The sequence below is a fragment of the Sceloporus occidentalis genome, unplaced genomic scaffold (genome assembly GCF_023333645.1).
Source record: "Sceloporus occidentalis isolate IW3139 unplaced genomic scaffold, rSceOcc1.0.p SCAF_3, whole genome shotgun sequence".
Classification (NCBI taxonomy): Eukaryota; Metazoa; Chordata; class Lepidosauria; order Squamata; family Phrynosomatidae; genus Sceloporus; species Sceloporus occidentalis.
In genome coordinates, this window is record NW_028316983.1 from 117,340,180 (window position 1) to 117,364,087 (window position 23,908).

Genomic DNA, 23,908 nt, shown 5'->3' on the forward strand with positions numbered 1-23,908 from the left:
GTTTTCTTAAGACCTCTCCTGGGCCTAAAATGTATTAGAGAGATTCAAAAACATGATAAAAATGCTCCCTAAAGGACACCCGAGGGGCAATTGAAGCAAATAAAAATTATTTTATTTTAATGTGTGTATGTGTGGTCCTCCGAGGTGTCCTGGAAGCCTTGATTGTTATCATAGCTTCATTTTTTATTTGTTGCTTGCTATATTTTATTATTTAATGTTAATATGTATTAATATGTATTATGTTAAAATAATTTTGTAGAATGTATGCCTTAGGCAGGTTAATTTTTCTATTCTGTTTTTAACAGATTGTACAGCACTGTGTAAATTTATAGTGCTCTATAAATAAAGCATAATAATAATAATAATAGGCAGCCCCCTTGTAACAGTTGCCCACTCCTGGTCAACATGAAGAGGATGATATATGCGCGCACTTTCTGGAACCGCACACTCTCCGGTAACCTTTAAACACACATTTGAGTCATTTGTAATGTACCTGAACTGCTTTCACAAGCCCAAAAACGTTTTTAGCTTTCATGAAAAATGTTTACATAGAAAAAGAACTGGACGAGTAAACCACAACTAGAAAACACAACATCTCACATTCATTATGTAAAAACACAGGTTTAGCTCCTGGTCTATTGGTGCTTAGAATATCAGAATGCTGAGTACAGAATCAAGTACAGAATCAGTGTGGTTCCCTCTGATTTCAGGACTTTACTGTATCTTTCAGGAATTACCAGGGAAATTGTGCAAAGAAGACAACCTCCCCATGGCCAATGTTCTGTGTTTGAGTGCCATCTAGTTGTCAGAAGCTGGAAGACAAGAACTTGTCCTGTTGTATCAGACCAGGAGTCTATGCTGTCCAGCTTCTGTCTCCAAAAGTAACTGGCCAAGTGTGACAGAAGAACCCACAAAGTATGAATTTAGTGACCCATCCATAATAAACACAAACAGGAGCATATGAACATTTTGTTGTCCTGCACCCTCAGCAAATGATTACCTCAGAGAAAGAACAAAGAAAACTGCTTATGATGCAGATGAACATAAGGCCCAAACAGGCCAAAATAAAGCTGCTTTGGGTCACATTGGAGGTATGCATGCGTCCTAAGAGGCCGGAAGCCGTGCCAAAGCCACACTCCATTCCTAAGGACTGGAGCGCAACTTTCACGCAGCTTCTAGCCTCTCAGGATGCATGCATCATTTAAACAGCATACCTCCAAAGTGACCCGAAGCAGCTTTATTTTGGCCTGTCTGTATGGGCCCTCTTGTGGAAAAGGTAAGGTTTCCAAATGTATAAAAGCTTTGTTTGTTTGTTACCCAGGGTTCACCATCCTTTTGATTTTGGTGCCCGCAGTGGGCGATTCTTTAAATAAAACTTCTTTGCTCTTCAACCCATGACTTTACTCATACTAGGAAAGAAATCCCCATGACACTGTCAGACTATCCAGCACATTACCATATAGTGCACTCAACTCTCCATGGCAATGAGACAACTCACAAATTTGTTTTGAAACCAATATATTAAAAATAGAAGAGTCAACCAAACTATATAACAGTATAAAAGAAACATGGAAAAAAAGAGGTAAAAAGGCAGCATTTAGACCAAACTGAAACTAGAATCTAAACTATTATGAGGTAGAGTTTCTACAACCTCAAAAAAGATTTTTAACCACTGAGTCAGTCCAATGAAGCAGTTGAACAATGAAGCCTTCCAAAAGAAAAGCAAATCATCTTTGGTTCTCCTTATGTCTTCAGTTTCCTCCGGCTATAGGAGAAATAGCCACCAGCTGAGGCTAAGCGGGCAGAGGCTCCCAGAGCTACAGCAGGGCTGCAAGGGACACAGAAGGTTGGAGATCCCTGAAGCTCAGCAGTGAACACTAAGGCATTGTGATCTACGGCCCTGTCACCATGATAGCAGCTCGGGCTACACAAGGCAACTACTTGGGTCCTGGAAGCTTCATCCATCTTCTCATCTGAAGAAGTTTCTCCTGTATAGTAACAAGGGAAATGTCAGCAGGGCTTATATAACTCACATGATTAAGATGTGGTTCTCTGTTTTGACAAACCATAGATAAGTCACATTTTTGCTGTTTCATGCTTTTAAAGAACGAATTGTACACCTCTCTCACACCATCTGCAGGCTAAAACATTATGCGAGGAACAAATTCTATTTCCCCCTTCCCATCAACTAAATACAACCATCAGTAGGGGACAAGCAAGGCTCATGGAAGAGGGGGACAAAGATAACTTGTTCTTGTGGGTCTCATCAAACTTTTCAGTGTGGAATTGAACAATGAGGGAGCTGCTTGCATGTGTCTACAAGTAAGTGTAAATTGGACCTATACTTCTATATGTAAAGCAATGAAGAGTTGCTATGCGTAAGAAAATATTCAAGATACTCGGGGTAGTATGGTTCTCACACTTCCTCCCACACCTCACTCATCTTGTTGGTTCACCCTTTTAAATCAGGACCACTTATAGACCCTTGCTTCTTAGAGAAGGGACATATCCTACAATAATTTTTGATATGCCAAAAAACTTGAAGAAACATCTCATGTGGTTAGAAACATCACAACCTCAACATAAAGATGGCATTACTGTCATACATGTTGCATCTCATTTTGTGTGATTTGCAGTTAGACTTGTTTAAAAAGGATAACACTGTATTTTGCCCTTAACTAAGGGAGATCCAGTACAATCATAACTCAGATTTCCAGAACTTAATGTTACTAAATTCCAGATCACTATTCCAATAGGATTTACGTAACTAGATTTATGCACTTATGCCATAACGCTACAAGTACCATGTAAGGCAGATGTTGATGGAAGAGATTCAGAAGTGTAACTGTTCACATCCACACCAACTTGGCAAAGCTCTCCAAATTTCTCAGAATGGGCAATTGAGATGTAAAATTCATCCAGTGTTTGTGACAAAGAATCAGGTGCAGCTCCAAGGCAGCTTGTTGCCTGTAACCAATTGAACAAGAAAGAAAGCTGGTTTAATCCATAAAGAAATCCATGCAATTAGGATTGTCAGGCCAAAAGGGAAAAAATGAAGATTAACACTTACATGGCATGAGTATATATAATATACACAGTGAAATTTGTGAAGCAAACTGAAGAACATACAACTGAGCATACGTTGTTGCTACTGCTAACTGCCCTCAAGTCAATCCCAACTCATGGCACCCTATGAATGAGACATTTCCAAGCCCCGCTTTCCTCCACTGCTCTGCTTAGGTCCTGCAAATTCATACTTCTGACCTCCCTAACTGAATCCATCCTTCTAGCTTGCAGTCTTCTTCTTTCTACTTCCCTCCACCTTTCCTAGCATTATTGACTTTTCTAATGAGTCATGCCTTTTCATGATGTGGCCAAAGTATGAGAACATCAGTTTGGTCAACTTGACTTCCAGGGAGATTTCAGGCTTGATCTGTCCAATGACCCATTTGTTTGTCTTTTTGGCTGTCCAGAGTTCCCTTAGCACTCTTCTCAAGAACTAAATCTCAAATGAATTGATTTTGTTATCCACTTTCTTCACTGTCCAGATCTCCCATCGGTACATGGTGATGGGGAAATACAATGGCTTTGAAAAGTCTACCTTTGGTGCTCAGTTGTATATCTTTAGCAATTACATTTCTATACCACCTATCAGTGAACTCAGCATTCTCTAAGCACCTTACCATTTGTAAGCCAATTGTACCCAATAACATGGGTACTCATTTTACCAATCTCCGAAAGGATGGAAGGCTGTAAACCTTGGAGCCATGGGATTGAAATGCACAACCTTATGGCTGCAGCACCAGCATTTAACCACTGTGCTACCAGGGTTCCCTGTTACTCTTTAGGATCTTTTCTGTTTCATGGCTTCCGGACCCATTCCTAGTCTTCCTATTTCTTGACTGCACTCTCCATTCTAATCAATGTTTGATCCAACCTCTTAACTATTTTGAGTTTCTCATTGTATAGGTCCTCCAATGGTCATTATTTTTGTTTTCTTTATGTTCAGCACAGGGTTCCATTGCTGCTGAAAAACCGGAAAAACGCTGGATTGAAGCCTCTGAAAAACGTCCTGCCCAGTTCAAGCAGCAGATCCCAGATTCCTGAACGCAGGAGTGAAACCCAAGGAGAAAACTCATCAACATCCCATCCTTGAGGCTCTGGGTGGTACTGTGAGATTGCCAAATCCAGAGCCCAGAGGTAGGAAGTGAAAGGAGGCAAAAAGAGGCTTGGAGAAGCTAGACTTTGTTGTATCCTGGGAAGTGTGTGGTGATGCTGCCTGCATAGTGGAACTTTTTGCTTGCTTGGGACTGGAGCTTCCCTTCCCTCTAGCTTCCCCCACCATAGAATTGTGTGTGTGTGAGTTTGAAGAAAAAAAGGGAGGGAGGAACCCTTAAGCTCTGAGAGTCCCTCTTTCCTGTTAGTTGCTTGCATGGGACTGGAGCTGCTCTTCCCTCTTTCTCTCCATATGGGCTCTGGAAGTGAAGTTCAGGAAATAAAATTTGCAAATAAGTCCATTAGCAGAAACCCCCTTTCTTTTTCTTTCTCCTGTGTGAAGCTATCTGCCCTCTCCTTTTCCAGAAAATATTGAATTTCTTAGGAAGTCTCGGTGTGGTCGCACCTGAAAACCTTTTAGATCCTGCTTAAAACATATCAAATACTGTCTCATTTAAAAAAAAAAAATCAAGTTTTACCTTTGTTGGAGGTAAAGACCTCAAATAGTTAATTTCCCCCAGTCCTTTGTTCCCTCTTGTTTAGCATTCCTATGGTGTGACCAAAATGCAGTATCCTCAGATCTAGAAAGCATATTCACAAGTAGCTGTGTTGGCCTTACAGCAAAGTACAGTTCAATCCAAAATTCACAAAACGGCGATACCTTTCTCTTGTTTGATTTTTAATACCTTTGCCTAATGAAGGAGCCAGTTGAGCTTTGAAAGCTTGCATCATCTATTTTATGCATTTTTAGGTAGTTAAAAAAGGTATCGCTATTTTGTGGATTTTGGATGTTATTGTACTTTGCTATATGGCCACCACTAGATATGCTTTCTAGAGTAGAAGGGAGTCCCTCTTCTTCTCATAGCTGTTTGGTAGCTTCTTTCTCCCCCCTCCTCCCCCATAGGAGTTGGGAGAAAGATCCAAAACCAACCTTTGCTAAGTTCTCTTCCAAGTGGCAAGAATTCAGAGACATAGGTTTAATTTGCATTACAGAAATAACGCAATTTGGTACTGCTTTAACTGCCATGACACAGGCCTATAGAAATCTTGGATTGATAGTTTTGTGAGCTATGTAGCCTCTGTCAGGGACCTCTGTTGCAACAACAAACTACAAAATGCAGAATTCTATAGAAATGAACTATGTAAACTGATGGCAATTTATAAACAAATAACAACAAATGAAATATGCAATAAAACAATGTGGAATGTGAAAATGGTGTTTTAGGTTTTTTTTTTAAAGGGTTGCATACATTTGGATTATGATGATATTTATAGGTTTTCCATGAAGCCTTATTGACATGGTTCAGTCTGATTTTGCATTCTATCCTTTGAATGCTTTTGCCACATCTCCCCTTAGTATGAAGGCCACCCTGTTTCTTTGTGTCTTTTCATTTCCTGAGTAAAACACTGTGTAGTTATCTGAATCAAAGTGACCCATTCCTGTCCATTTTAGCTCACTCTGCTCTAGTATTGCTATGTTTAAGTATTCCATTTCTTTTTTTCAATTTTTTTACTATTTCTAGTTTCCCTTGGTTCATGCTTCTCACATTCCATATTCCTGTATTATATGCTGCTTCAGATATTTGCATTATTTAATGTGTCCACTGCTTGTCTTTTGAGTTTTCTATGAAAAGCTCAATAACCCCAGCTCCCTAGCATGTGATCACTGCATACTTACAAATGCATTCCATTCCATTTTATATTTTATGGTGTTTTATTGCATGTTCATGGTTTTTGGAGCAGCAACCTCATCTTCCTCAATGTTTTCATTTTTCAGCTACAAAAACACTTCCATATAAAGTACAAAAGCAATAGAAAAGTGGCTTTACAGGACAACCATTACAGGAAGCAGAATAAGGAGGACTATAAACACGCAGGAGACACAATCATAGTTAATAATAGTTACCAGTAATTCATCCCAAACAGTAGAGATAGTTAATATTCAGATACAGTCTTTATTTATTTCATTTAAATTTATTAAATAATACATACAAAAACGCCACAATGTACAAAAATATACATACAAGATAACAGACAGAAAAACAAGCAAGAAAACAAAGACAAAAACAAGACAAATAATAATAATAATTTATTTATTTATATTTTCTCGTCCCTCCTGAATGGATCGAGGTGGGATTACAACCCATAAAATACATACAAGAACACATCAATAAAATACAATAAAAATAATTACGTTAAAACTAGCTTATTGTCATACAGCAATACAATACAATTATAAAGTGATCAGAAACTGGAACAGTATTTCTTACACGAGGTCAGGTGGGTAAGCTCCCCATATAAAGCTAGCTTATAGTGATTTGCTTCGAAGGGCATGGTCCAGGAAGGGAGAGGAAAATAGAAGAGGTGAATAACTGGCTCCGCAGATGGTGCCGCCAAGAACGATTTGGATTTCTGGATCATGGTTTGAGGTTCCATGAGGAGGGACTTCTGGCAAGGGATGGGTTGCATCTCACGCCAGTTGGCAAAAACGTTTTTGCAGAAAGTCTCAAAAATTTAATCAGGAGGGCTTTAAACTGAGTTATGTGGGGGAGGGAGACAGTATTCTGAAAGGCAAAAGGGCTGGAGAAAATAGCCAATCTGTCATAGAGGGAGCAAGACAAACAGTGCAAGGACCCAAAAGTGGGAGGCAAAAAAACTTGCTCAGGAAGCAAGTAGGGTGAACCCATGGTTTAAGATGTCTCTACACTAATGCACAGAGCATGGGTAATAAGCAAGATGAACTCAAACTCCTAGTACAACAAAGCAAATATGATATAATAGGCCTCACTGAAACCTGGTGGGATGAATCTCACTATTGGAATGTAGAAATACAGGGGTATAATCTTTTTAAGAGAAATAGGCCAAACAGGAAAGGAGGAGGAATAGCCTTATATGTCAGGGACATTTACACCAGTGAAGAGATCCAGGACATCAATCCTGGAAGCCAGGTGGAGAGCATCTGGATAAAAATTAAAGGGGAGGGAAACAACAGGGATGTTACTGTGGGAGTCTACTACAGACCCCCAAGTCAGCTAGAGGAATTGGATGATGCCTTTCTAGAACAGATGACCACACACTCAGAAAGGAGAGATGTAGTAGTGGTGGGTCAATTCAACTATCCTGATATTTGCTGGAATCCAAACTCAGTTAAATCCTCAAAGTCTAGCAAATTCCTCACTTGCCTTGGAGACAATTCCATTGTCCAAAAGGTGGAAGAGGCAACAAGGGGATCAGCTATTCTGGATGTGATCCTAACCAACAGGGATGACCTAGTTAATGGGGTGGAAGTGGTGGGATCCTTAGATGGAAATGACCATGTTCTCCTGGATTTTGCTATATGATAGAAAGGAGAAGCCAGGCATAGTCAGAAATGCATTCTAGACTTTAGGAAAGCTGATTTTAGTAAACTTAAGAGAAATACTGGAGGTGATCCCATGGTCAGGAATACTAAAAGAGAAGGGAGTTCAAGATGGATGGGAGTTTCTCAAAAGGGAGATACTGAAGGCACAATTTCAAACAGTTCCATTGAGGAAGAAAAATGGGAGATGTTTCAAGAAACCAGGATGGATGACTAAGGAATGTTCAACTGAGCTAAGTTTGAAATGAAACATGTATAAGAAATGGGAAAATGGGGAAATCACCAAAGAGGAATTCAAAGAAATAGCAGGCATGTGTAGGGGTAAAGTCAGAAAACCTAAAGCGCAGAATGAACTCAGGCTTGTTAGAGAGGTTAAGAACAAGAAAACGGGCTTTTTTGGGTATGTCCGCAGCAAAAGGAAGGAGGAGGAAATGGTAGGGCCACTGTGTGGAGAAGATGGCAAAATGCTAACAGAGGAGAGAAAAAAGGCAGAATTACTCAACACCTTCTTTGCCTCAGTGTTCTTAGAAAAGGAAAAGGGTACTCAGCCTCAGGAAAATGAAGCAGAGAACAGGACAGGGGAAATTCAGCAAAGAATAAGTAAAGAGATAGTACAGGAATACCTGTTTAATCTAAACGAATATAAGTCTCCAGGACCAAATGAACTACATCCAAGGGTATTATAAGAACTGGCAAATATAATATCAGAGCCATTGGCAATAACCTTTGAGAACTCCTGGAGAACAGGAGAAGTCCCAGCAGACTGGAGTAGGGCAAACCTTGTCCCCATCTTCAAAAAAGGGGGGAAAGAGGATCCCAACAGTTATTGTCCAGTTAGTCTGACATATATACCAGGAAAGATTCTAGAGCAGATCATTAAACAGAGAGTCTGTGAACATCTAGAAAGCAATGCCATAATTACAAAAAGTCAACACGGGTTTCAGAGAAACAAGTCTGAGTAAATATGTTAATTTATCTGATATTATCATGTCATATATCTTGTTGTACCATTCCTCCTTTACCGGTGTTTCTTTACACTTCCATTTTCTTGCAAAGACCATTCTTGCTGCAGTCACCAGGTAAAATATCACTTTACCATATTCCTTTTCTATCTTTGTATCTGTTATTATCCCTAATAGGAATAAAATCATATCTTTCTTTATTTCTCTCTCTCTCTTTTTGATAAAATTACCAGCTTGATAGATGAAAGGAATGCTGTGGATATTGCATATCTTGATTTCAGTAAAGCTTTTGACAGGGTTCCCCATGACATTCTTGCAAAGAAGCTAGTGAAATGGGGGCTAGACAATATAACTGTTACATGGATTTGAAATTGGCTGACTGGCCAAACCCAAAGGCTCAACAATGGTGCCTTTTCATCCTGGAGAGAAGTGACCAGTGGGGTCCCACAGGGGTCCATCCTGAGCCCAGTGCTATTCAACATCTTCAATGACTTAGATGATAGAATTGGGGTATACTTATCAAATTTCCAGATGACACCAAATTAGGAGGAGTAGCTAATACCCCAGAGGACAGGATCAAAATTCAAAATTCAAAATGACCTGAACTAGAAAGCTGGACCAAAGTTAACAAAATGAATTTCAACACGGAGAAATGCAAGGTGCTGCACTTAGGGAGGAAAAATGAAATGAACAGATATAGGATGGGTTAACACCTGGCTGAATGAGACTATGTGTGAAAGGGATCTGGGAGTCCAAGTAGACCACAAACTGAACATGAGTCAACAGTGCGATGCAGCAGCTAACAAGGCCAATGTGATTTTAGCTGCATCAATTGAAGTATAGTGTCTAGATCAAGGGAAATAATAGTGCCACTCTATTCTGCTCTGGTCAGGCCCCACCTGGAATACTGTGTCCAGTTCTGGGCACCACAATGCAAAAAGGACATTGAGAAAGTGGAGCGTGTCCAAAGGAGGGCGACTAAAATGGTGAAGGGTCTGGAAACCATGCCCTATGAGGAACGCCTTAGGGAGCTGGGTACGTTTAGCCTGGAGAAAAGAAGGTTAAGGGGTGATATGATAGCCCTGTTTAAATATTTGAAGGGATGTCATATTGAGGAGGGAGCAAGCTTGTTTTCTGCTGCTCCAGAGACTAGGACCCGGAACAATGGATGCAAGCTGCAGGAAAAGAGATTCCACCTCAACATTAGGAGAAACCTCCTGACAGTAAGGGCTGTTTGACAGTGGAACACACTACCTCAATGGAGAGTGGTGGAGTCTCCTTTCTTAGAGGGGATTCTTTGATTGAGAGCTCCTGCATGGCAGGGGGTTGGACTGGTCAGCCCTTGTGGTCTCTTCCAACTCTATGATTCTGTGTTTCAGTCTTATAATACCTCCAGGTAAATAAGTTTATCTTATTAGTTTACATCTCCTTTAAAAAATAAGATTTTTTTTTCCGTCTTGGATTTAATTCAAGAACAACAAAAAAAGAGTTGTAGATATTCTCTCTTGTATTCTGCAAGAGAACACACACAACAGAGGAACACACAACAGAGAAGAGCAAAAACAGAATATTATGAAGATTAATTTAGAGTTTAGCCTGCTAGGGTTAGCTATGATTAGCATCATGTTTACAGCTTAACAGTAAAGCATTTATATATTCACATTTTATATTATAAATCTATTCTAAATGATTATCCACCATCTCTCAAAACAGAAGAGAACAAAGATAAATCATGCGACTCTAGTGTTGTTAGTAATGAAGTTCCCTTCATTGTCAAGATGTAGGAGAACATCCAACAGTTAAGAGGTTGACTTTATTTTATGTTTTACCCTGTCTAGTTTTCTTATATTCTTGTACACATAGCCAGTCTTTTTCAGCTTCTTCCTTAGTTTGTTCCTTCATTAGGGTGGTTAAGATATCCATCTGCATGGCTTCATTTAGATTGCTCAGCGATTCCTCTTCTGTTGGAATTTGTTCTCTCTTCCAATATTTAGCATAGTGGTTATCATGTGTAAGATTATCTATGGTTATCATGTATAAGATTATCCATCTGCTGGATTTATTTTTCCCCTGTTCAAGCTCTGGTAGCATGTTTAATAAATAAAGATAAAGATTAAACAAAAGTTTTATATGAGTGATCTCTATTAGTAAAGCATTTATTCTTTTCCAATATGTTTCTGCTTTGTGACATCTCCACCACATATGTGGAAATGTACAGTCTGAGCTGCCTGTTTTGTAAATGATTTTGAGTTTAAGTGGCATGATGTACCATCTGTGAAGCATCTTGAAAAAGTTCTCCCTATAATTTTGGCAGAGAGTAAAGCTGTTGGATTTCCTTATTGCTCTTTCCAATTCCATCAGTTGTATCGGTTTCCTAAGATCCTGGGCCCATGTAATCATGTTATCTCTTCTTGCTCTAGGTCTCTCTCCTTCAACACCTTGTAGTATTTGGTTATACAGTGTGCCATATAATATGTAAAAGGCCTCTGAGATCAGTTGGAGGAGCTTCTGTAGTGGGGAGTCTGAAGTGAGAGTATTTCACTTGATGTGGGTCTTGCCGATTGGGAAAAACTGCAGTGTTGAGCCTGTGTCAAGAAAGCATACTTGGAAGGTAGTTTGTGCTAGGACAAGGCTAGTAACTACATCTCAAACCCATCTAGGCCAGAAGATTCTATCTCTGTATCAGTACTTAGGAAAGTGTCAGCTAGAACAGTTAGGCCTTATTAATTTTGTTTCTGTTGGCTTGCTTGAAATGAATATCTGATAACTATACGTATTCTACCTGCAAGGTCAAAAGACCTTGTATGATTTATATTATTTCTGTTAATAGAATAAATATTTTCTTTAAAAGTATCTACTTTTCCTACACTTCTGTACATGTACCTTAGTTTGGTTATCGCTTGCTTAGTTCAGAAAGGGAAGGGAACTATAAATCCTTAACAAGTCCCAGTGTGTGTTAAGGAAAGGTTACTATAAATTGACTGGGTGGTGGCAGTGTGATTCGAAATTTTCCAAGAGTCTCATTCAACTTCACAGGGAGTGTGAATCAAGAACAGGAGATTTGGGGGAAAATAAAGGAACAAAGAAACACTCACTGGTCTTCAAGCAGCCCAGTCCAACAAGGAAAAAAAAGGCCAGGCTTGCTTATATCCTACCTGAGGCAGGTGGGAGGCAAGGGAGGAACAAACACTCACCGGTCTTCAAGCAGCCCAGTCCAATTGAAAAATAAAGGATATCCTGGGACTAAGTGCCAAGACAGGGCCGCTGTTTGGGTTGCTTGCACCACAGGGATCATCAGATATGGCCATTTCCCTCACCAAATAAAATTGTATCTATTACTGCAGCTTCTCTGTTTAGTCCTGGTTCTTTTTTTGTCTTGTTTCAATTTTTCTGTCAATTGTAAATAGTTGAACCAATTGCTGATTTTCCCCTCATCATTTAGCTGCTCCAGTGATTTTGGGACAAAACCTTCCTTTTCTTTGTTATTTATTAAATCCTTGTAAGTTAGCCATGATGTGCTTTTGTCTTTTCTGGATCTCCTGAACAACGCTTCCTGTGTAGAAATCCATAGCGGTAATTTTATATAATTTTTTCCCTTTAATCTTTAACCAAGTGTTTATCAGAGCTTTCCTAATATGAAACGAAAATTCTTTATTAGCTTTAGTTTTCCCATACCATAAAAAGGCACGAAATCCAAATCTAAGTCTGCTGCTTTCTAAACAAAGCAACTTTTCATTTTCTAATCTTGCCCAATCTTCAATCCAAAGCAGACAATGCTGAATAAAAATATAACTTGAGATTGGGGAGTGCCATTCCTCCTCTCTTTCTGTCATCGGTCACAATTTTCTACCTTATCCTAGGTTTCTTTCCTTCCCACAGGAACTGCAAGCGATCAAAGCAACTTAAATCATCTATAATATGCAGATTTTGAAACAAAAAGATAAGCCTAGGTAGAATGCTCATGTTAATGGCTGCAATTTTCCCAGAGAGAGAGAGAGAGAGAAAGAGAGAGATGGAGTTTAGACCATCTTTCCACGTTGATTTTAATATCTGCCCAAGTTTTTCCATAGTTGTTTTGGAAAAGGTCCAAGTTTCATTTAGATAGTTGTATACCCAAATATCTTCCTTTTTTCCCCCTACTCTACAGCCGGATATTAAGCTGAGTTCTTTTTCTTCATCCCTTGACATATTATTGGAGAGGATTACAGTTTTATTTTGATTAATTTTAAAGTTGGCTACTTCTCCATATTCCTGTATTATTGCTAGAAGATGATGTATGCCATTTAAAGAATCACCCAAATATAAAATTATGTCATCAGTATAAGCTTTTAATTTGTAGACATGATCTTTAACTTGTATTCCTTGTATAAGTTTCTCCTCTCTTATTTTTATATTTAGTACTTCTAAAGTCAGTATAAAAAGGAGAGGAGAAAGCAGGCAACCCTGGCGAGTTCCTTTTTCAATTCTGAATTGTTCCGATCTTTCTTGGTTAATGATTAATTGCGCTTTCTGCTCACTGTAGATCGCTTTAATCCATTGTTCCCCATATTCATTCGTTCAATGGTTGCTAATAGGAACTGCCAGTTGACCCTATCAAACGCCTTTCCACATCCAAAAGAATTAAGGTGAGTTTCCTTTCGTTGTTATGTTCATAATATTCTATAATATCCAGAGTTGTTCAAATATTATCTCTCAAATTCCTGCCTGGCAGAAAGCCATTTTGATCTGTATGAATGATGTTCTTCATTATTTTTTTCAATCTTTCCACAATTATGCTGGTAAATATTTTATAGTCTGTATTAATAATTCTTGATGTCTCTTATATCCTTTTTATCCTTGGGAATTAATGAGATGTATGCCTCTTTTCAGGAATCCGGGATCCTGTGGCCAAGGATCTCATTTAAAGTGTCTTTTAGTGGCTTTACAAGTTCTTTCTCCATTTCCTTATAATAGATTACTGGGAACCCTTCTGGATCTAGAGTTTTGTTTTGTTTCATTTTCTTTATAGCCTCCAAAATCTCGGCCGTGCTAAATTTTTGGTTGAGACCAGTTCATTCTTCATCACTTAGTTTAGGGCACTCAGAGTTGTTTAAGGTTCTAGTTATCTTCTCTCCCTTTGTATTGTTTTCCTGTTCTTTATATAAATTCTCAAAATAATTCTTGAACGTGGTTTGGATTTGTAATTTTAACTCCTTTATTAAATATTTCTGTAATTAGTTTTTTATCTTGTTCTTCTCTCAGTTTGTGTGCCAATAGTCTGCTTGCTTTGTTCCTAACTCAAAAGTGTAAGTTGTCTAATCTTTCAAAGTTTCTTTGCAATCTCATTAGCTGCATTTAATTTTAATTGTTATTGAATATTTTCTACTTGTATTTTTAATTTCTTTTCTCCGGATCTTTTACACTCCTCTTCCTTGACTCGGAGTTCTTGTGTCAATCTTTTTTCTTCTTCTCTCTCTTTTTTCCTTTGTTCTGACTGTAGCTTAATTAGTATTACTCTTATGACCGATTTGCCTGCGTCCCAAATTGTTTTGTGTGCCACCCCTTCCGTTGTTTTCTTTAAAGTATAATGTTAATGCTTCTTTGATTATCTTTAAATTGTCTTCTTTATTAAGTAGATCTGCTTGTAATCTCTAAAGTCTGAATCTTTTCCTATGTTTGATCTGGATAGGATTATGATCTGAAGTCCACTTTAGCAATATGTCCATAGATAGTATCCAGGGCAGAAGAGGTTTTGTTGCGTACATCAGGTCAATCCTAAAAAAAGAATCTTGTACCGCAGAATAAAAAGTATAGCCTTTAGCTTCTTTTTATAAGTGTCTCCAAACATCAAACGATTCAAATTCTTTAATCAGTTCCCTCATTTTCCATCACCATGAAGGTAAAGTTTTGGGAGCACCCCTCACTTGTGTCCTTCTACAGCACCATCTTGCCCGGAAGTCATAATAATAATAATAATAATAAATTCTTTATTTATATGCCGCCCTTCCTTCGATCAGGGCGGCTTACAACAATAAAAACAAACAATTTAAAATACAATCCAATAAAAATACAATAAAAATACCCAAATACACAAATACACAAACTCAAACCCAACAGTAAAAAGCCCCATGGCCCAACCTCTTGGCCACGAAAGAGGAGGGAGGCCCGCAGGATATCTATTCGGGGAATGCCTGTTGGAATAGGAAGGTTTTCAGGTCCTTCCTAAATTGGGCCAGGGTGGTAGACGAGCGGAGCTCTGTGGGCAGCGCATTCCAAAGGGCTGGGGCAGCTGTGGAAAACGTCCTCTGCGAAGTGGAGGCTAACCTAGCCCCAGGCACCTTCAGTAGCTGCTGCCCAGACGTTCTGAGGGTGCGAGGCGGAATGTACGGGGAGAGGCGGTCCTTTAGGTATCCTGGGCCCAAGCCATTTAGGGCTTTATAGGTAATTACCAACACCTTATATTGAGCTCGGAAACGAATGGGCAGCCAATGGAGACCTCTTAAAACCGGTGTTATGTGGCTGGTCCTGGGAGCACCAGTGACCAGCCGGGCCGCCATGTTCTGCACCATTTGAAGCTTCCGAGTTTGGTATAAGGTTTTATTTATATAAACTGTAAATTAGCTCAACCACATGGAATCAATGTTTTAGTAAAAACTACAAATATAGTAAGCTAGTTTCCTTAAGACATAGTACACACCCCTTGTAGACAATCAACTACAAAATTTCTGTCTTGCTACAAACTTGAATTTGAGCAGAATGTGAAGGGTTGCTACTTGTTTCCTCTCCATTCTTGCCATAATTAGTTTGGAAGAGCCTGATTATATTCCTTCTGTGCCAGACAGATAGCCCTGTGGTCAGTGGAAAGGAGGACTCTCCTTGTTTAGGATACAACTGGTGCCCCTTTACAAGGAAGAAATCCAGAAGTAAAGCTTCTCTAATAGCCAGAGCTTGATTTTTTCTTCACACAGAAGATCTGGATCTGCTGTCAACTAAAAGGCAACCTTTTTTCCCTGTGCTGCATAATCTCCTGCCAGAAGTTAGCTTGCACCAAAATTTTAGTCGCGTCTTCCTTATGACATACAGCAGGAATTTCTACAATCAGGATCACAAACTTGGCAAGACAGTCATTGACAAGACTTTAGTTGCATGTGCAGAACTAGCGCTCTGCAAGGCCCTGTGTGTTACCTTCACGCAAACAGGACTGGAAGTGGTAGGGGTCCTCCCAGTGAATGCGACCAAACCAAAAACCACAGCTTGCCTCTGAAGGCAGTAGGGTGAGCTATCACTGCTGGATAACCCCTACCAGTGAAGGAAAAAGACTGAAGACGGAAAAATAACAAGGGTTATATAGAAAACCAGGATCAATAGGGGAGGGACAAAAACAAGATAGCTTAAACATTATCACTCTAATCCCTGAAGACCTCTTTTCAAGCGTCATCAGACTGCATAGTTTTAGACTTAGAAGCAAGAAGGCATACACAGTGGACCCTTGTTATACACTGGGGTTTGGTTCCAAGATCCCCCGTGGATAACAAATTGGTATATGCTCAAGTCCCATTAAATATGACATAGCAAAATAAAAAATGGAAAATCAAGGTTTGATATTTGAAATTTATATTTTTTTTAAACATTTTCAAACCGTGTATGCTTGAATCCGTGTATAACAAATCCATGTATAAGAAGGGCCGACTGTACAATTATCTCCATGAAGGGGAAAAACATGCTATAACTTTCAACCAACCTCTATCCTGAGTTATGAAGCATGTACCCTCTCTTACTAAGTGCCATAGTTATTTCAAGTTAAGACAGTACAAATAAACTTACCTCAGTTCCTCCAGATGAGTCCATGATTTGGCTCAGAGGTTCCAGATTAGGACATGTTATTGTCTCAGTAGCACTCAAGGTCTCCTCTTTCTTCTAGAAATGATTTAACACATTTTTGAAAATGAACAAAAAAACCAAAACCAAACCAAAAACTAAAACATAAAAAAATAAATAAATTCAAATTTGTGTACAGAGAAATAGTATGCAGGAAACGGGTAAGTTGAGTAAAGTATATGTATTTGGCAGGAAAATGCTATTAGAAAAGATTGAGTTTAAGAGGATTGGAATAGTTCAGATTTTCATATCTTTCCTCTTTACTGCTGTATCATTTTGTCTAACAGATCTCAGCACAGCAGTGGAAACAATGGCCGAGAAGAATGAAGGACAGAAGTTACTAGAAGAGTCGTTTTAGCAGTGGCACTGATATAATGAAAGGCTCCCCTTATAGGGAGGCCTGCCAAACTATAATACTATATGCTAACAGGTGCTACGTGAAGGCCTGTCTCTTTCAACAGGGATCTGACACCAACAGTTGTTGCACAAGACATTTTTGCTGTCAATTTCATTGGTGCTTTGATGATTTGTGGTTTTTTTTAAAAAATTGTACCACTGCTGAAGTCATTCTGCTTTTTGGGTCTTGCTTAATTTTTTTAAATCTGATTCTTTATTGTTTTTAACATGTTAACCATTTACACTTTATTCCTTAAAGAGCAGGATATATTTTAAAATAAATAAATAAATATATGCTATTATCTTTAGAACCTTTAAAAGCACTGCATCCAGTCACATCCATAAGGATAAGAAACAATAAACATAGCTAAGGGGTGTAAGCAGCCAGTGTGGCTAAGTTGTTTGAGCACTGGACTATGACTTTGGAGAATGGGGTTCAAATACCCATTCAGCCATGGAAACCCACTGGGTGACCTTAATCAAGTCACACTCTCACAGCTTCAGAGGGAGGCAAAGGCAATCCTGCTCTGAACAAATCTTGCCAAGAAAACCCTGCGATAAATTCACCTTAGGGTTGTCATAAGTGGGAAATAACTTGAAGGCACACAATAACAAAGGGACACAATAACATAAGAAAGTGTTGCAACATCATTAATGACCATTTACTTATCATTCTCCTCTCAACATTGAACTACTACCTCATGTGTCACATCTTGGCTGTGCTGAGTATCATTCTTGCTTTCTTCGTTACTTAGTGTTTGACAATAAGATCTTGCAGTATCTGAGCACAAATCAGCACCAGTATCACAATTTTTCTTTTCTCCACAATATTCAGAAGGTATCCAACTCTCATCCCAAATTTCTTTGCATAAATACACTGGTTCCAAGTATGGCATCTCAGATGCTATATCCTAGAAATATATTCAGGGCATGATTATAGTGCTGACAATTTTAAGATGGAAAATAGCTTTTATTTAACATGTTTAGCTTTACAGAATTCATAGACTGGACAACCTCCCACAAAATACTATTTACTGAAAGTAATTTACATGTATTCATATTGTTTAACACAGAACACACTTTATAATGCACTGTAGTAAACTTTGGGGCAAAATGCCTAAAGGCACCAGATCCAGTCTGATCCTGGAAGCTAAACAGGGTCAGCCCTAACTAGGGCTGTTTAGCTTCCAGGATGGGAGACCACCAAGGAATAGCAGGTGCTGTAGGCTAGGAAGGAATTGGAAAAACCACCCCTTAGTATTTCTTGCCTAAGAAAACCCCATGAAATTCATGGCTTCATCATAGGTCAACAGACAACTTGAAGGCACACGCACACACAGTAAACTCCTACCAGGATGAAATAGAACTTATTTAACTCATTTTTGTTAAACATGGAAGAAACTTGACAAGAAGTTCAAATGAAACTAGAATGGAGTGCAGGTCACCTGGTAGAACTCTATCTAAAATACCAAGGAAATGTGCAATGCACTCTGATTGATCCAGGAAACCCCTTAGTTAGGAGGGATGAGCACCAGATTCCAACTAGATCTTAAATTACAGTTTGTCTACAGCTCCTACAGGCCAAGAGATAACACTCAGCTTGAAAGATTCTGTATTCTTCAACAATGACCATGTCTTTTCCTCCTGCTGGTCTTGCATCAAATGCAGTATCCATGCCACCAGTTAAACTAAAGCTGAGTCTTAAGCTGGGACTGTTGGTGATAATCTTTACACAAACTTTTATGCTTTAATTTTAATTTCATTATTCTTTTTTCTCCGGATTTCCTTCTGGTTTGTCTTAAGGGGGACCACTTTTACAGGACAGAATATCAACTCTCTGGAGAGCTTTTTTTGGGGCACAGGGCAGATTTCCCCTGCTTTCCAACTTTTTAATGTTTCTGATGTTTCCTCCTAATTAGACTACTGTAGTGTGCTGTATGTGGGTCTCTCTGAAAAATGAAAATGCTACCATCAGTGCAAAATACTGCCGAATGGTGTGCAGTGTAGAAACCATATACTGATTAATTAAAGGTGATAGTTTAGACACAGAAAACCAAAAATGGTTTGGTGCCAGAATATCTGGAGAACTATCTACTCCTACAACCTTGCCCAGAATTTAAGATCCTCAACTGAGGCCCTGATGCATTTCCCATCACACTGGGACCTCAGGTTATTGAGTAAACAACAAGAGGCTCACTCTTTCTAAGCAGCTTCTCGATTGTGGAGCTACCTCTTAAGGAAAACAAGTCTGGCTCCCTATCTTTTTAGTTTCTGGAAGACAGCCAAGAAAGCCTGGCTTCTATGGACTTTGGTTCTCAAAACCAGAGTTGGCCTTTGGTATTGTTTGAACTGACTGTATATTGTAAAACTAGTTTAGTGAAAATGGATTTTCTTTTTAATGGATTTTTTATCTGGCACACTCTGCCTTGGGGACAGGCTGTGAACTAATGAACAAATAAATAATTAAAATAATAAGCTGTTCTTGGAATCTTTTGGCTGAAGTGTGAGACAAAGTTTTTATACTATATGCCCTAAATGACCGAGCTACACAGTAAATGGCTTTTAAAAATAGCACATCTGCAAATATAAAAAAATAACAAGCTCTCCATTGATTAGCTCTTTCCCAAAGAAATACATACAGCCCTTTCAAATTCTAATTTCAACAGAAGTTCCCCAAAGCTGTCTAATAAGAATTCTTTGGGAAGCATTAATGATGTTACAGTTTTCTCTCCACATACTATTAAATGCTTTTTTATCTATGATTTGTAACCTTTTTTTAAAAGGAACTCTCTCTTTCAGCACCTTAGTTTCATTTTGCTCTAGCCGTGAATTCTCGTAACAGGATTTGAAGAGGCGTGCTTCTTGGACGTCACCTGAACCATTACAATCTATAAAGCCGTTGGAACCCTTCTCCAACTGGTCAGATGCCGAATTCTCCCTCGTATCAAATCTCTAGAAAAAACACATTTTCTGTCAGACTTTGTTTTTACTATAAAGCGCAAAACAAAATATTCAACTGAATGAAGAGCATGACAACTGGATGACAACACAATGCAAGTCTACAAAAACCCACATCTCATGGTCCACCAAGGCAGCTTTAGACTTGTATTCTTGATTAGCAAACCTTCATGCTGCTTTACAAACTACTCTGGAAAACCCTTCCTCAGAGTCAAGGGCAGTTTGCTATGTTTTAGAAGAAGAAATACACTGCAAGCTCTTGGGATCTTGACTAATATTTTAGATATTTTAAGAGATATTTCAACAGTACTATATTTGGCACAACAGAGTTTAGAATGGTTAAGAAGTTAAAAGAAAATAGAAGGGGACGGGTTACTAAACTCAAGAATTTCCCACCTGGATAACTACTTCACTCTTGCACAACCCTGAATCTGTTGTGCCTGCGAGGCCACCAGAGGATTCCTGCTGAAACAAGGAAACTGCTTCTTCTTTCAAATGAGCCTCCTGCTTTTGACTGGGTTTCATATATAGATTTGAAGGATTTAGCTTTTGGAAACCCTATTAAAAGGCAAAGGTAAATAAATAGTTTGCACACTTCTCAATGCAGTTTGAATTTCCAAATGTACAATATGTAGAGCCACCTGATTGTTCATTCCTAGAACTCAGTTTCATACACATTACTATGGCGCAGTATTGTCCTGAAGGGAAAGCAATGGTCAAAAGAAAGATCCATCAGTTCAGATATAATGCTAAACCATGGTTGCTTTGCCATGGTTTCTATGAAGTCTAAAATAAATTTCTGGACACTGGAGAGCTGTGGATTGTTTTAGAAAATAGCTGTATAGACTTGTACTATACAGCTTAAACTGTACAAAAGTGAAAGCTTCATTTTAAACTAATTTATCCCTGAAAATGGATGGATAATGCAAATGAATTGTAATCTTTTTTGTATTTATAAAACTTTTATTTAATAACACTCAAAAACTGCATACAACATTCTATTCACAGTTAAAAACAAGACAAGAACTTAACATCAACATATACCAAACTAACAACAATGACACTTGGCAGAAGAGACTGAAAGCATACCTTGTGCATGGATGTAAACGGAATTTTTTACAAAAGGCAATTCAGATGGTACCTAACACCTGATAGACTATCGGTATAAAAACATCAACCACAGATATTAGAAGTGCCAAAAATAAAAAAGTACCTTATACCTTATGTGTTGGTTATGTAAAAAGGCCAAATAATATTGGTCTCAAATACACAAATTGATTACAGAGATTCTGTAAATTAAAATACGTAAAAGCTTCAAAATATGTTTACTAGGAATGTTAGATGCCAAATTAGAAAAAAGTCATGGGAAATATTGATTTACATGGTAACAGCAGCTGGAATAATCTATACCAAAAATGGAAAGATGAAGAAATACCAGAGACATCAGAATGGATTTGGAAGATGTATGACTATGTGGAGGATGACAAATTAACACAACTGATCAGAAACAAACTTATAGAAAGATTCAAAAAGGACTGGGCAGGCTTGACAAACCACTTAAAATTACAAAATTAAATTTAAAACAAACAAAAATAAATAAATAAATAAATAAATAAATAAATTTAATAAATGGCAGCAATAGGAAACTAAGAATTATTAGTGAAGATTGAAAATAAAAACTGGAAAAAAATGTTAAAATGTTTAAAGACACAGAGTATTATTGCTGAATAGAAGGGAAGTAATATTTATAGAGGATGTACATGCACCTATAGCCTTGCTCCTTAAAATTGTTCTCATCCTCATATAAGGGGTGAAGCAGACAGGCAGGAAGAAGCGGCTAGAAGCCGCTCCAAGCCCAATAGCCCTGGTAAACACCTACCATGGCCCCAAATAGGAGCGGAAAAGATCCGCTCCTTTTTGGGGCTGGTTTTGGGCCACCTTAAGGGGCGTGGCCCTGGGGCAGCTTCAGGGTGCTCTGGGTGTGTGCATCATGTAAACGCCATGCCCACAGAACGACTGGAAGCCATCACCATCTGCCCATCTCTTTTGGGCCTATGATATGTAAAGCTAGATAGAATAGATCAATAATGGCAAACCTTTTAGAGACCAAGTACCCAAATTCAGTGGCGTTCCCACACTGGGAGTCACCCAGTGCCAGGGGTTGGGACCTCTAGGGGCAAGACTTCTGGGGGGACCCAAGACACACTCTCTCAGCTTCAGGCTAGCAATAGCAAATCCCCCTCTAACAAAATTCCCAAGGCTTTCCAGGGCAGCAGGGCCAGAAGAATGGAGCACTCCATTCCCCTGAACCTCTGCCGCCCTCGAAGGGCTTGAGAGACGCTTCTCCCAAGGCTTTCCAGGGCAGCAGGGGCCAAAGGAAGGGAGTACTGTGTTCCCTGGAACCTCTGCCACCCTGGAAGGGCTTAAGACCAACTGTACATTACCCAGAATGTATTGCAAAATGGGAGTGAGGATCGCTACCATTGACTACATTACCCAGAGCACACTGCTTCCACACACACAAAAAAGGAGCTGCGTTTTCAGGTCTCCTTCTTTACTGCGCCAGGGTTTTGTCCTCAGCTGCGTGCCCTCAGAGTCAGCTTCATGTGCCAGAAAGGACATGCATGCCACAGGTTCACCACCACGGGAATAGATGGGTACAGATATAATACTTAGTTGTGAAACTAAAAGTATAGTGTTATCTTAATACCCAATTAGAAAAGTATTGTCTTTTTTTAACAATCTATTTGCTTTTTAAAGCATCACACATTTTTACTTGTTCTACAAGCAACAAATCCATTTTCCAGCATGGGTATTTTTGGCACAAACATGGTACCTGGACTTTTTGATATCCTTGTCCCTCATCTTAATCCTTAATTTTATATACTGTCAACTCTGAGCCTCTGGTTATCCATAAGGACACATGGGATAATTTTTACCCTCAACTCTAATTTTTACCCACCACCCTAACAGCTTGTCACAAGACAGTTTAAGAATTCCTGTGCTGCAGGCAGATTCATTAAGTATCACCTCCCCTCCAATTCCCCTCCCTTCACCTTGGAAGAAATGTTCTCTCGGCAGATGAGTACATGGCCCTCTAATCTCAGTACATTGTGCAAGTAGATATCTTCATCGGAGCTGGTGTCACAAAGGAAAAGATGAAGGACACCATCTATGTATTCATCCACCACTCCCACCAACAGCTTCACTCCGCACAATTTTTGGAACTCAAGTATGGCATTGGCAGTCCAGTCATCCTGGATGGGAAAAAAAAGATAAATGAAATCCTAAAGAAAATAGAAAAACAAAATCCATTTAACCTGCACCTCAGCTTCTACTTCCTTAGGCAGAAGGGAAGATCCAGACAGCAGTACTAAGGGACTTCATATGCTGGATTCTGGTACAAAGCTAGTGGGCATACATTCTGTCCTCCCTTTCCAACAGCTAAGTGTCATACGCTACTTTCAGGCAGATTGTTTCCAAGTTTGAAGTTTTCTCCTTATTTTAAGCTTTGATACTGCCATCTTCCTAATCTCAGAATTCTCTCACAGTTAACACCCGTTACCAGTTATCCAAAGTTAGAATAAAATTGAAGGAATACACCAAATCAATCACCTTGCCAAAATATGATATAAAGAACATCCCAGCAGAATTTAAAGAACATGTGAGAAATAGTCGCACACTATAAGCCTAGCAGACAAGGAACCAGATAAGCTATGGACAGAAATCAGGGACATAATAAAAGAGAAATGCAGAAAATACCTGTGGCCAAAAAGAAGGAGAAGAAACAACGGATGACAGATGAAACACTTCAAGAAATTAAACAAAGATGAGAAGCAAAAGAAAAGGGAGACAGAAACACAGTTAGAACCATGAATACTACTGTCCAATGATTAGTGCACAAGGATAACATGATTTCTACAACAATCAATGAAGAGAAATAGAAGCCGACAACAAAAAACGAAGTGCAAGAGACTTCTTCCACAAGACCCAAGAAATCAAAGAGAAATTTAAACCAAGGGTAAGGATTCTCTATAATCAGAAAAGAATCATAATACATGACCATGATGAAATAAAAAACCTTGGAGACAATATACAGAAGAGATATACAAAAATGTGAAAGATCAGCAGAATGGTTGAGTGAATGAGGGAAATGGTGACA

General features: G+C 38.9%; 1 protein-coding gene across 1 annotated transcript in view; it reads right to left on the reverse strand.

Moving 5' to 3' along the window:
- Positions 1-615: 615 nt before the first annotated feature.
- TDRD5 (tudor domain containing 5) overlaps positions 616-23,908 on the reverse strand; it is a 53,430-nt gene continuing 30,137 nt past the window's right edge. Inside the window, exons 12-18 of the mRNA XM_089515931.1 lie at positions 22,803-23,003; positions 20,143-20,304; positions 19,591-19,740; positions 17,487-17,699; positions 16,339-16,431; positions 2,805-2,967; positions 616-1,988 (exon numbers count right to left, since the gene is read on the reverse strand). Of these exons, the coding sequence (XP_089372057.1) occupies positions 1,744-1,988; positions 2,805-2,967; positions 16,339-16,431; positions 17,487-17,699; positions 19,591-19,740; positions 20,143-20,304; positions 22,803-23,003 (1,227 nt within the window). The 3' untranslated portion in view covers positions 616-1,743. The remainder of the gene's footprint in view (positions 1,989-2,804; positions 2,968-16,338; positions 16,432-17,486; positions 17,700-19,590; positions 19,741-20,142; positions 20,305-22,802; positions 23,004-23,908) is intronic.